Here is a 13462-nt window from a genome sequence, read left to right on the forward strand (position 1 = left end):
TAATATTGACAGCTTAGTATAAAATCGCAGATGAACAGATTCTTTGTATTTCAGATTTTATTGCTTCCTCTCTACTTCCTCGAGGGATGGGCAGTGATTACAAAGCATTTGCCCATTGTACAGTCTTTGAGCAGAGATGTGAGAAATAGCAATACCTCATGTGCTTTTATTAGTGAGGGTGACTTGTTGAAAATCTTGAAAATCTGTAAATACCAATGTGAAACCTTTTTCTTTTGTTTTGAGTGTTAAAATGTAAATGTGGACTCATTCCACAAGTCAGGGTTTTGTGAGTCAGAGTGTGCTTGTGTCTGATCCCAAGTGCCATGCAGCTTGTGTAGAGACACCTGCCCTCCTGCTGACACCCAGTTCTCTCAGTGATGGAGTTAAGGGGGATCTGCAGTATCCATCTGTCACAGCGAGAGAAAAAGTTGCCTGTTTTAAGCAAAGACTGAGAGAGAATGAAGCTGTAACCAAGCTATGAACTTTGGGAGCTAGCATATGAGCTGGGAATGAACCCTCTGTAAATATGCACCAGAGCGCCCTTCTGGTCCTTTCCTGGGTGAAGGAGTGCAGTGAGATCTGTTTCATCTGTCTTCTAGCAGGTTCTGTTATAGCTCTGTCTTAGAGGTGACACTACCTTTCCTGGGAAGCAGTCTGGAAAAAAGGGCATGTTGAAAGTTGCAAATGAACTCTCCTCTCAGATGGGATAAAACTAAGTGTGAAATGAGATATAATTATTTTTTTAGATTAATTTAGTTAGGAGTATCTTTATTAAACTACTCCACTAAAGGAGAGTTTTCTGATGTCATTATTTTTTCTGCATAACTGAATTTCTAAGATAGCTATCTTTGCTCTTTCGCTTTCTTCTGATACTATTGAGAAAATATGTAGCAAGGATAAGATCATAAATAGATGATTAAAAAATAAAAATAAAACCAAAGCAAAACAAACAGACAAAAAGAACCTAAAAAAGAAAAAGGCATAAAAACCCCAGCAGCTACCTACATGGAAGATAATCTCGTACTTCAGAACTAGAGCAAAGAGGAAATAGATGCTTTTATTTGGAAGCAAGCATCAGTATACGATTATCACAGTTAGTATGTCACTCTGCTTGCTTTCTCAATCTGCAGCTAACTGCTGCTGAGACACTGTTGTCTAAAGTCAATAAAGTAGTGCATCAAGCAGGACCATGAGTGGGATAATTTGATCAATGTCCCTTTCTCTTTTAGAAGGAAAAGTCAGTACTGCTTTGATGAAGTTCTTGTATCTAAGAACAATGCTTCCAACTAAATATGCATACAAGTAGTTTAAAAGGCTGTTTAAAGGGTGAAATATGCATCTGAATTGAAATACTGATTAAAACTGCAAAGTGGACATGAGAAATTCTTACCCAGTCTGGAAAAGCTTAGTCAGATATGAAGTTCTTCTCTAAGCCACAACACTGGCATTTTGTTTAAACAAACTGATGCAATACTATTCCTATAGTTATATCCCCCTACAAAAACCTAGTATTTCAATGTCTCCTTAAGAATTAATGTGCAATTTATCCTTTTACTCAAGATTGCTGCTGGATGGCATTCCCTGCTCCCTCAGGACGTAGCACAGTCATTCTGGTCCCTTGCTTTTACTGTTTGTAGAACTTGGAGATATTGTCAGTATTGCAAAAGCAGAAATAGAAAGTGAAAAAAAAAAAAAAAACCAAACTTTTGAGATATTGACAGGATGCCCTTGTGTTCCCTATCAATGCTAACAGAGCAAGCAAACTGCTTCCAAGTGTGGTGAGGTGATGTGATAATGGTGCCAGATGGTACCAAAACCTGTGAGCTTCTCAAAAGGAACCCACGCTCCACTATCTCAGTTTTACTATTAGATTAACTGCAGCCTTTGCTGTCCAAGTCTCACTCGTGTTTGGAGCTGATATTGAGAGTTAATGTTCACACATGGCATCATACATGTCTTCTGTAAATTTTGCATGGGTAAAAAAAAAACCCTGAATGCCACAATACCCTCTCTTTAGCTGCTGATTTTGTATGATTTTGCATACAGTGATATCACTGGCTCTCCCAGTTTTCAGTATATAGAATGTGGCTCTGAAACTTGAGTCCAATAACTGAAATTAAGAAAAGCAGTAGGCAAAGAAGGTGGGATTTTTGCCCAAGAAGGTTTGAACAATCTCTGACGGCTCTGAAGAGCGGGTCCCAATAAAGCCATACTGTCTGTTCTTTACTTCTGAAGAGTTATGTACATTTAGTATACATGATCTGGAAATTTTTTAGATCTATCTGGTTATGGTATAGCACAGCAAGCATCATTTGTATCTAGTTACTGCTCACAGTGAAATGACACATAGGAATTTCTATATTCAGATATGCCTCCAATTTAACTTTAAAGCTTAAATCAATTCAAACCCGATTTACAACGATTTGGATTGTCTCAGTAAGAGATAGGAATTAAACAAAATCTTTTTAAACCAGGTTTCAATTGATTTAAGATTGCCCACATTTAACTAAAACAATTTAGCATTGTTTATTCCATGAAACTAAGGCACATTTTGAACAGATGAGGCCTTGGGTTTTAGAAAATTTTCAGCTAAGAGGATATAAATAATAAAATATTTTGATTTGTGAACTTAAAACTGAAAAAAAGGAAAGTTTGAAACAGATTGAGATTGTTCATACTAAGTTATCTGTACATACCTTTTGTTCCAGAGACTCTTTATAGTTTTTCATCAACCATGTGGCACAAATCAATGTAAAGTTCGCTTTGATAAATTGCATGTGGGATGGAGAATTTTAAAATAATTATAGCCTGAATATTTTTATTATATTATCTTAGTATTCCATATGTTGCAATTGCAGTTGGTCAGATTTCATTATATTAAATAACATTTTAATAAAATATGAAAATCTGATTCCATGTTATTATGGTCTTAGGATTATGACTTATAAGTTTGCATCACAATTTTTAACAAAAGCAGTATTGAAACTGTCTTAGAGCATGAGTTAGCAAAAGACGTTCTTGCTTTAGCATTTATGTATTAAAATATTTTACATGTTTCTGTTTCAGTTTTAGCTCCTTTTCTTCCCAGACTGTTCACTTCAAGAGGCAAGTCACATCTCTGTTAGAACTAATGATTGAGATAGCCCAGTCAATTTTAACAATTTCCTAATATATTGTAAATCTCTGGGTAATACAATCAAATCCACTGTAGTGACTTGATATTACTAACACTTGTCCTTTTCCATTTATATTTCCTAACGCTGCAGTAGGGCTCTTAAATACTTACTTTTTCTCTTAAGATCCTGAGAATGTAAATTTGCTAACAGTTTGTCTCCTGCTTAGTAGGTGATTTTTTCAAAATGAAAAATATGTGTGTGTGTTCTAATGTTATAAGCTTGCATTTTTACAGAGAGATACAGTCTAGTAGATACGCAGTTTTCTTTTAACGAAGTTTGTTGTTTGGGTTGGGTTTGTTCTTTTTTTTTTTTAGAGCACTGTTCTTGCATTAAAATAGGTCATTAAAAAAATAAATGTTGATCTACTCAGGTTTTATGAATTCTATGTTTTAGGAAGGCGTTCTCTCCTCTTCTCTTTGTTGTGAAGATGCGTTTCACTTGCTGAGACTTGTTTGTGTGTTTTTGAGAGCAGAATTTAGCCTTAATGACATTTTTGAAAGATACATGTTCTTAACTGGAGCACATTTCATCTATTTTGTCGTAGAGCTGGTGACAGCAACAAATATGCCCCAGCCAAGCAAGGGATCCTTGGTGGAATCTTTTGCTACTCTCTAAAAGAGTATTTTCTAGAAAGAAAGAAAGGAAATAAAAATAGGAGGATATGATGCTTTGAGTTATTTTGGGAAGACAAAGGGCTTTGGCAGGCATCTGGTTACTTGCGGGGGCTCAATCAACTCAGAAGCTGACTTCCTCATCAGCCACGGCGAATTACAGCCTCACAACACTCTTGCAAGAACATGTTATTTGCTCTGTTATATGAGCAGATTGAGCAACTCATCCAAATAAACACAAGGAAAGCCACTAACTGCCTTGAATGAATTTTAGTCTTACTGTATCATAACTGTATCATAACCTTAACTACAGAACCTTCCCTTCTTTTTGGACATCTGCATCGAGGTGGAAGGAGCCTCCCCCCAGTGCAAATTGGCCAGGAATTTTGAGGCAGATGCAGCATCCCAGCACTGCCATAACTTTTAGTAACTTTGAACTTCAGAGTAGAAATAATTCTAGAAAGCAGTGCTATTACTGATAAACAAGAGCTGATCTTCCATCTGAGCCAGCATGAGTAGTGAGTCCACACCGGCCTGAGGGCTAAATGTGAAAAGCCTTCTCTCCAGATTTGGGATTGTGCTGAGTGTATTGACTTACTACCCTGGGCTAGGGAACACACTAGGTCAGAGGGATTTGACAGCTTGTATTATTATTAATGAGATATAAGACCTTTCACTTCCAGGTCATCTGTTTGAAGTCCAGACAAAACTGGAGGTAACCAAACATTATCAACATCTGTTTTGTGGCCTATGCAATGTAAGTCTATTTTCTCATTCTAGACAAACTAACAGAAAGCATCATAATTTTGATCAATTTCCAAATGAAAAAATATTTGATGCTGTCATTAGAGGAAATTGGAGTAGTGCCAAACATTGTACTACATAGAGTTACAAATAAAGTTCTATAGCTGTACAAAAAAAAAAAAAAAAAAAAAAAAAAATTTAGCCCATGGGGAAATTTTCCATTCCAGGTTTTAACTTACATTTCTGAAATTATTTTGAACTCTCGTATAGGACCAGATGCAGCTATAAAAACACTAACGCATCAAGGAACTGCATCTAAAGCCACCAAAAAAGCTTGCAAAATAAATATTTTTAATGGAAAATTTATATATTTTTGACTCATCTTTAGCTGTATAATATGCATTTCATATTTATACACATACATTTTGAGTTATGGTAATATTTCTTTTGGCCGAAGTCTAACATGGAATTTTCTTTACGAGAGTTTACCAATGTAGACAATCTCCAGTAAGTAAAGTTGTTTGAAACTTTTTCTTACCGATTCCTAAGGAGTAAAGGAGGGCCATATTTTCTTGAGTTCTCTTCTGTTGCCATCCTCAAAATGTTAATGATATATGTGGTATTATTTCTATTGTCTTTGTTAAAGGACAGAACAGTTAGACAGTAGATTTTCTTAATTAAAAAAAAAAAAAAAAAAAAAAAAAAAAAGAAGAAGAAGAAAAAACACAAACTTGAGCCTCTCCTGAGAAGGCAGATTTTCAAATTATTAGATTTTTCAGGCATATAAAAATAATTTGTTTGAGGCCTTCCAGAGAAATTTTTTGTTGCATTATCTGCTGTTAGAGTAGTGAACTGAAAGAAAGGACCAAATAGCACTGCTATTGTCTCCAGCAGTGACCACAGCCCACTCAGGAGGTTTAGGGGTAGAGGAAAGGAATCATCTTCATCCTTCTCCCTCCTGTAGAACAAAGCATGACATTGGTTCCAAGGGTGATCTCATCTCCCCTCTCCAACCCTTCTCCTCCTGCCCTGGTATGGCCTCTCCCAAGAAGCTGGGAGAGTCCTGTTGTCCATCTCCTTCTCCTGCACCAGTTGCCATCCACACACCAGTGGCTCTGATGGTCTGGAGTGGCCCAGAGGGAAAAAAGCAGCAACCATAAGGGCAACCCAGCAAGGGCTGAAGCAAGTACACAGTGGTGCTTCCTAATAACTCTTTCAGCCTCTAACGACTTGTGCCTCTGATAGTTCCAAAGCCAGAGCTAGTCAATTGCTCTTTCTTTCTTTCTTCCTTTCTTCCTTTCTTCCCTTCTTCCTTTCTTCCTTTCTTCCTTTCTTTCCTTTCTTTCCTTTCTTTCCCATTTTATCTCTCTCTTACACTCTCTCTTACTTTCTTTTTCTCTCTGTTTGGAGAAGAGCTAAGGTACCTTAAGCTTTGCCACACTTTATGCTTTTTTTTTCTTTAAGAAAGTATGGATGTGTATGTGCACACACAAATAAGTCAGTTAAGTAACAAATAGAAGTGTTTCAATAGAAAATACAAAAAAAGTCTTAATATTTTTTCTAGTTTTTCAAGCTTCCCAATGGAAACTCTTCACTGAATTCAGCATGCACTACTAAGTAGGATTATTTTTTTTTTTCCCTTTCAAACTTCATTATTACTGCAATTTAGCGTTCGAGATAGGAATTTCATTGGGGCAGTTACTTGTCTGGGAAAGTGACAGGAATGTGGAAGAAGAGTGATTCCATTTCCCATTCTGTGATAAATACGTAACCACATAAGCCTTTTACTTCCAAACATGGAAATTTAATTCAGCCAGATTTCTGTAGTTCCTGTTTATTTATGTATTCAGATTTTGATCCTCAAGTCTAAGTATAAAAAAGAAAAACATATTTGTATGAATTTAATTTGGAGTATAGATTCAGGCATAAACGGAAAACAATTATACTTTTGATATGTAGTTGGCTTTCACACTGAAAAAGGCCCACAGTTTCTTTAACATACTATTTTTAGACAGCTCAGTGTTTATTCTAATAATTTTTTCCATATTACTACCCAAAATAGCTTAATATTTTATAAGGTTGTTGTCAGTCACATATGATAGTGCTCCTAAGCACAGCTTTGAAGAACTCTTCTCTTTGTACCTTAGTACACCCACTCTAAATCTCAGCGTCTTCAGCTTTTAAAATGGCAGACAGATTTCCTGCTTTCCAAGCTTTAAAATTAAATCAATTCAAACTCTGTTGGATTGTATTTATGAGTGGCTCTGAGAATGCTTCATGTGTTGTTACTGTCCACTGAGACCAGTCTATTTAATTTTTTTTTTCCACAACTTGTAAAACTCTTTTTACTTGAAATTTGCAAGGCTGCAAATTAAACAACAGTGGAGCCTATGACTTCACAGGCCTGTAGCTTCTCCCTTTTCCTGAAGTGTCGCACCCTGGATGGAACTGGTTCATCAGAGGTCAAGCTGATGAGCTACCTGATATACAGGAGGCTGTGGAAAGACAGGCCTAGACATTAGGAAACTCCACCATTTTGCATCTTATTTCATCTTCATCACTATGCAATCAGTTCCCTTGCAAAAATCCATTTATTCTTCACAGGAACGTATTGGGACTGACCCGCCATAGATTAGCTGAAGGAATGTATCCAGAACTGTATTGACAGTATCTATGTTTAAACTAAGCACTTTCATTGACCTTTGGACAGGATGGTTTTTTGCCTTTCTGTGTTTCCTCTGGTGTTATAGAAGCAAATTAAAAGATCAGTCAAGAAGACATTTTGGTTAGTCTTAGTTTAATTAACCAGAAATTGTACCAGAGTCAGCCTCATCTCACGCTTTTAGCTTGGCTTTCTAAAGAAATGAGGTTTATGCAAGTACCTTCTGTTAGTCTCTAGCTTTGCAGCTTCTGAACCTGGAAGCCATTTTGAACAAACTTTTTAACAGGAGTAAAGACTTGAGAATCAATAAAACTCCAGCAATGGAATTAGGTTGTTAGGGAAAAAAATCTGAATTATAGAGCCTGCCACATCAATTCTCCTTTCATTATGTACCAGAGGATCTTTGTGGAAGAGGCTTCTGAATTACCCTGATTGTGGGAATGTGATACTTGCACTTGTCCAGTAGACACAGTTGCACTAGAGTTGTTTTTGACGTTGTTTAGAGATACTCCTATTTTCAGAAAATTTTGAAGCTAACAACTGTTGCATCTCAAGTGATTTTTCCAGACATACCTGTCAAGTTATATGCTGATCCAGCAACTTCTGTCTTTATTCCTACACAGATATAGGAGATACTGTCCATATAAGTGAACTTTAAAATATCACAAGCTATTTGAACATAATAATTTTGTTCACTGTGGAAATACAAGGCTTACAGTTTATCTAAAGAGGTTTTCCATAATGGAGACTGGAAGGAATGAAAGCTGAAGGGCTTATTTCCTTAAATTTCTAAGCAATTGAGCCCTATGGGCATGACAAGGTACACAAACTGGACTGTATAAGATACCTGTCAAGTCTGGTTTGTTCAGACTGGCATCTGGGATTTGATCCCTTGTGTTCCTGACTTGTTAGCTCGAGTTCCTGTTTCACTGGTATACCATTATAGCAGGCTTTTCTCTCTGCTTTCTCCTTTCTTCTTTAAATGAACCTTAAAGAAGTTCTTCTTTTGAAAATTAAATATGCTTTTCTAAGGTGTGTTTTTTTCTCTTACTTAGAGCTATAGTGGCTCTCTCAGAGAGAAAAATTGTTACTTATGTGGGCATGTTCAGCATCACTTAAGGTTATCTAAGTTGATAAAAGTTTCACCTGAGAATGAGGAGGGAGCTAGTGCAAGTCCTAATACATCAATGTAGAATACTCACATCTAGATGCACTGCTTAACAATCAAGTTCTTAAGTTTCTAAACCACTGTAGTTTACTCAGTCCTTCCAAGGTATAGCTTCAGGCAGAGCACACTGTATGAATCTAATTTTGAAGTGGCAAAGGTGTGCATTGCAGTAGTGAAGTCCCTATCCCAAATATTTACATTTCTGGCCAGGTGTAAATCATTAAGGGTAGTCTTGACTGTTATTAATACCTGATCATCTGGCAGGTTGGTGCTTGGGTATGTCCTGGAAAAATGCTAAAGCCATGTAAGCCATTCAGAACATCAGCACAGTTCAAAATTTCTCATGCATGCCACAGAGTAAATCTGACTTTACCCACAAAAGGGGGAAAACTTTGCTTTTGTGAGTTACTTTAGGCTGTTAGACACACAGTTCCATGGGACCTTCAGTGAGTGGTTCAGGATGACTGACTTTGGTTTCATGTTGAGTTTGTCTTTGCATGTTCTCTAACTGTTCTATTAAGTGGTTGCTTTCTATCACACTTGCAACAATATAAAGAAATAGTAATTCCTAGGAATACTGGGAGGCATGTTTTCCCTGATGAGTACTGTTTTATGTTTTTGGAATAAGTACTATTTTATGTTTTTGTTTTAATGAGACTGGGAAGGTATAGAATTAAAATAATAATAAATTACCTGTGAAAGTGCATATGTCACTTAATTCAAATATATAGGTGAGTTTGTATGTGTTAGAATACAATTACTTTTTTTCTTCTCAATGAATGCTGTCTTTATTTTCACAATCTCATCAAAATTATGTAATTATTTTTTACTATTTTATTCACAGTTATAATATATAAGGGGTTTTTTACTTACATTTTCTTTTTAATCAAACACATTTGCTTGCTGTTATGGCAACCACTTAAGAGAATTGAGTTGCTGTAATTGTTTAGTCATTGTTGTTGAAAAAGACCATTTCAGTTGATCTTTGATGTTAGTAGTACTGCTACATGCTTTATGGAGGAAAGAGGGGGAAAGTGGGGAAAATCTTGAATATCAGGGCCTGGCATTGGCACACTGGCTATGGCATTTAAACAAACAAACAACCAAAAAAAAAAATCAATCCCTCTCTCACAATATGAAACATATGATTGCACAGGAGTAAAAAGCCAACAAAATAAGCATGGATATCTCTGAAAATAGGGGAAATTAATTTGGATATTATTCAGTGATGGAAGAGAAAACCAAGATTATGGTGATATTTAGACCTAGATTCTGGTTTTTGCTTTCAAAAAGTTGTGCAAATTATCTTAAATGAAACTGTTCAAAGTGATGTGAAAAGGGAGTTGTATATGTACAGTTGTATAAGGGCCTTGGCTTGAGTGAAGTTACTGCATTCAAGTATTTGCTATAGCAAAGAACAAATTGGGGGCAGCCATCCTCGTGTAAGTTCAATATATTTACTGCAGAAATCTTTTTAAAGGGTAGTTTGAATCAGATTTATGATGACAATGGGAACAAAGACTAAATTCTATGAATTGTTTAGGAATCTTACCTTGTTTACTTGTTATTTACTTGGCACTGCATGTGTTATATTAGATGTTAATTGATTTAAATATTGTTCAGACTAAAGGGCTTTTCCCAAAGGATTGTGGCACTTATGCCTCTTTCTGCTTCCATACTATGTGACTTTCATTTCAAGAAACTGAAGTTTTTGTGTGCTTGTGCATATGTTACATCTAAGGGGTTTTTTAAGCATAAGGATTTTTATACGTTTCAAATACCACTCACTGCTAGATACACCTTGCTTTACATTTAAAGTGCTGAGGAAATTTCAGTTGTCTTATTTCAAGTACCTTGTGAGTGATTTTTATTTATTATTCTATTATCTAAAATTCTTGTTTAAGTGTCATATCAAATTGCAAAATGTAATTTATGCAATCTGTTTTACATTGTGAAAGTATTAGTTTCAGTTAATCTATGTTGAATATATGTATATGAAAAAGATCTATATTTTTTTTTCTTTTAAACTAGCATCAGTTAAAAATTAAATATGTCAACATCCACCTTTTTTTTTTTTTTTTTTTTTTTTTTTTCCCCCAGTGTAATTATCAGTAGATTGTAAAATTAAATTGGTTGAGCTGATGGATATGCTTTCAAAGTACTTGTCCCAGCTAATACTTTTTTCTTTATGGGTTACCACCAAAATTTTATTTTAAAAGTTAGACTTCTAGGCCTACAGCAGGTAAATTTCTTTCTTTCATAATTCAGCATATAAAAACACATACCTTATCCTCTTTGGAGTAAATGTGCCCAACGTTCTTAGCAGACATACCTCCAGTGTAATTTTCAGTCTCATGAATGTAACACGTTTAGTCCTTAGAGTTAAAAATTACTGTTTATTAAAATGAAAATGTTTGAAATAGTAAGTTCAGAATACCACTCTTTAGCACCTTAAGAAGTGTAATTTTACTGATATTGCGTTAGCAGATAGCAAAGTTTTAAACTTAATAGAACTTCTCACTTGTCTTGATTTGTTTTACTTGAACTTGGAAAATACAAGAGCTAACTTACAAGAACGGGGAATGAACTCTCTGTTTAACAAAAATTACGCAGGGCAGCAGGGAAGTTATATTCTGCTTTTATTCACCGGGACCCTTCTAATTTCACAATCATTTACTTTTGGAAAGAAAATATTATTTTACAAGGTAGATGCATGGTAGAGTTTATTTTAGAAATGTAAATCACATGTGCTCACCACAGGGATCAGGCAAAAGAGAAAATTCACCATTTCAGCAGATTGCTAGACCTGTGGGTCTAAAGTGATTTCTGGGCTCGTTTTAAGGCCAGAATTTCTCTGGTAGGTCGCTGCCTTTCTGTTACGGGCGCCCTGATCTTTTCGGAGAGGGGTGGGAGAGGCAACGAAACTATCTTTAAATAGAGATGCTTTTGCTTGGAGTCCCAAGAGCTGACAAGCACCCTAGACAAGGGTCCTTTCCACAAACGCCAGCTAGTTGGGCGAAGCGAGGAAGCCACAGGTTGGCTTTTCCCCCGGAGAGGGAAGGGAAGCGCCCTCGATGCCGCCTGCGGCTCCTGCGCTGCGCGTCCCCGGGTGCCGCTGCTCCGGGTGCCTCTTCCTTGGGCAGCACAGCCCCGGCCCTCTCCGGGGCCGCAGCCGCGCTGGAAATGAATATTTACATCCCCTGGAAAAGCGCAGCTCGCCATCGCCGAGGGGCCGGGCGTAGGCTGGAGCCGAAGCTTGTTATCCTTCCCGAATGCGAATGAGCCCGTCCCAGGGCTCTTGGCTCAGGTGTGCTCAGCTTTTGTTTCATTAGATTATCAATTGAGTTTGGAAAGGAGACCCAGAGCTTCCAGATAGCTCGGTGCCATATGGAAAATCTGCACTATTTTGATTATGTTCTATGTAAACATTTTAATATCGGATCCTTAAAGTCCAGAGACTATCCCAAAGGGGATTAAAACATAATCCTCTCTCTCTATAGCTGTAGTGGATTAATTTCGTATTCTCTCAGTGGCTGGCTTGCTCCCTGAAGGCTACAACAAAAAGACTCAGTGCTCCTTAAACATGCTATGGAATTGCAAGTTGTAATTGGAGATTTCCAAAGGACAAGTGTAAAAATGAAACACTGCTAATACTGATTTTATTTTTTTTTTCATTTTGTGCTTTAAGAAGAGAAAAAGTCTGTAAAGATTTTTTTTTTTTTAAATTTAGTTTAGACATCCCCTCTTCTGAAATCCCATAATGTGTCTGGTATTTATTTTGCTTTCTGTTATTTTTTTCTTTTTCTTTGTTTGTTTTGTTTGTTTGTTTGTTTTTTCAGAGTTTGTTGGGGGGGGTCTTTAAAAAAAAAAAAAAAAAAAAAAAAAAACCAGAAAACATTTTCTCATCTGGAAAGTACGATAATGCTTTTTCCTTGTCCCATTGTGATACTTCTGACATGTTCACCTTGCAACAAATTTAGGGTGTCATTTGAGTAGAGGGCAGAGCAGATGCCAAGGTACCAGTCTGGGAGGGAGCTCGGAGCCTTTTCCCTTTTCTCGGGAGGAGTAGAAAGCTAGAAATCCCCGATTTCCCCTGCCTTCAGTAGCGGGCTAAGAAGTGACTGTTCCCTTTCCCTCCGCGTTCACAGCTGCTTTTTCAGCTCTTCCCCCTGCCCCAGTCCGTGAGGGCACATCACCCGCTAACCGGGGTGCACCAATTGTCTTCGCCTGAATGGCAGATTGTAGGGTTTGGCCTTTTGGCCATTAAATAGCGGTGGCTTTATTTTTATTTTAGCCACACAACACCAGGGAAAAGAGGTAATTGGATTAAATTGATGTTCTTCCTTCTGGGATTCAGCAAAGCCCACAAACGCCTCCTTAAAGTGATAGAATATCGGGTCGTTTCCAGGACGCGTCTTTCGAAGGCGCTTTTCTCCCCGCACAAAGGCCCGGGAGCCCATCACCCTGCGCCGGGCCAAGTGTGCCCGAGAAGGGCCAGAGGAGGGGTAGGGTGCTCTGCTTGAGAGGGGAAGTGCTTCTGCAGGGCAGGGAACCGCCGGCAGCCCAGACCCCCCTTCTGTAAACACAAAGAAAGAGGGCCTGGGGAATAGAAACCCAAATCCACTTGTAATCGTACAAGAGAATCGGGCGTAATTACTTGAGCAACCTAGATGAAGATTGATGAGGCTTTAAAGCGGCGTTTCGGATCGATCACCCTGCCCTTTGGAGCCTGCAGCCGGGCTTCCCCGGCTCGGATCGGCTCCTTTCCCACCGCCAAGGGAGGGAGAGAAGATGGAGGCGAGACTGGGAGAGCAGCAAGGCGAGCCCGGCGCATGTGATTCCGATCAGCTGACTGGGGTCAAGAGGCTACCTCGGTTTATTAGGAGATGGAAAACAATAAAATGAAAGAAAATAGAGTTTGTATCAATATTATGCCGTCTGCCACGCGGGGCTGCTGAAAGCTGTCACTGAAACTGTGCGTTTTAGCTTCCCTCTGTACGTACAGCAATCCCTGCCTTACTCTTTATTTATTTTGCAACGTAAATGACAAAATATTGTGCAATAAGGGCTCAAATTGGGTGTTACAGTAAAGTAAAGCATC

General features: G+C 37.7%; 1 protein-coding gene across 11 annotated transcripts in view; it reads left to right on the plus strand.

Annotated features, from left to right (window-relative positions):
- NBEA (neurobeachin) overlaps positions 1-13462 on the plus strand; it is a 460498-nt gene that overhangs the window by 298670 nt on the left and 148366 nt on the right. For 6 of the 11 annotated variants that reach the window (XM_058419545.1, XM_058419546.1, XM_058419547.1 and 3 more), the window contains one exon: positions 3067-3105. The exons of the other annotated variants lie outside the window; for them this stretch is intronic. In XM_058419545.1, the coding sequence (XP_058275528.1) occupies positions 3067-3105 (39 nt within the window). The remainder of the gene's footprint in view (positions 1-3066; positions 3106-13462) is intronic. 11 annotated transcript variants of the gene reach the window in all.

Source organism: Hirundo rustica, chromosome 2 (genome assembly GCF_015227805.2).
Source record: "Hirundo rustica isolate bHirRus1 chromosome 2, bHirRus1.pri.v3, whole genome shotgun sequence".
In the NCBI taxonomy this organism is placed as follows: domain Eukaryota; kingdom Metazoa; phylum Chordata; class Aves; order Passeriformes; family Hirundinidae; genus Hirundo; species Hirundo rustica.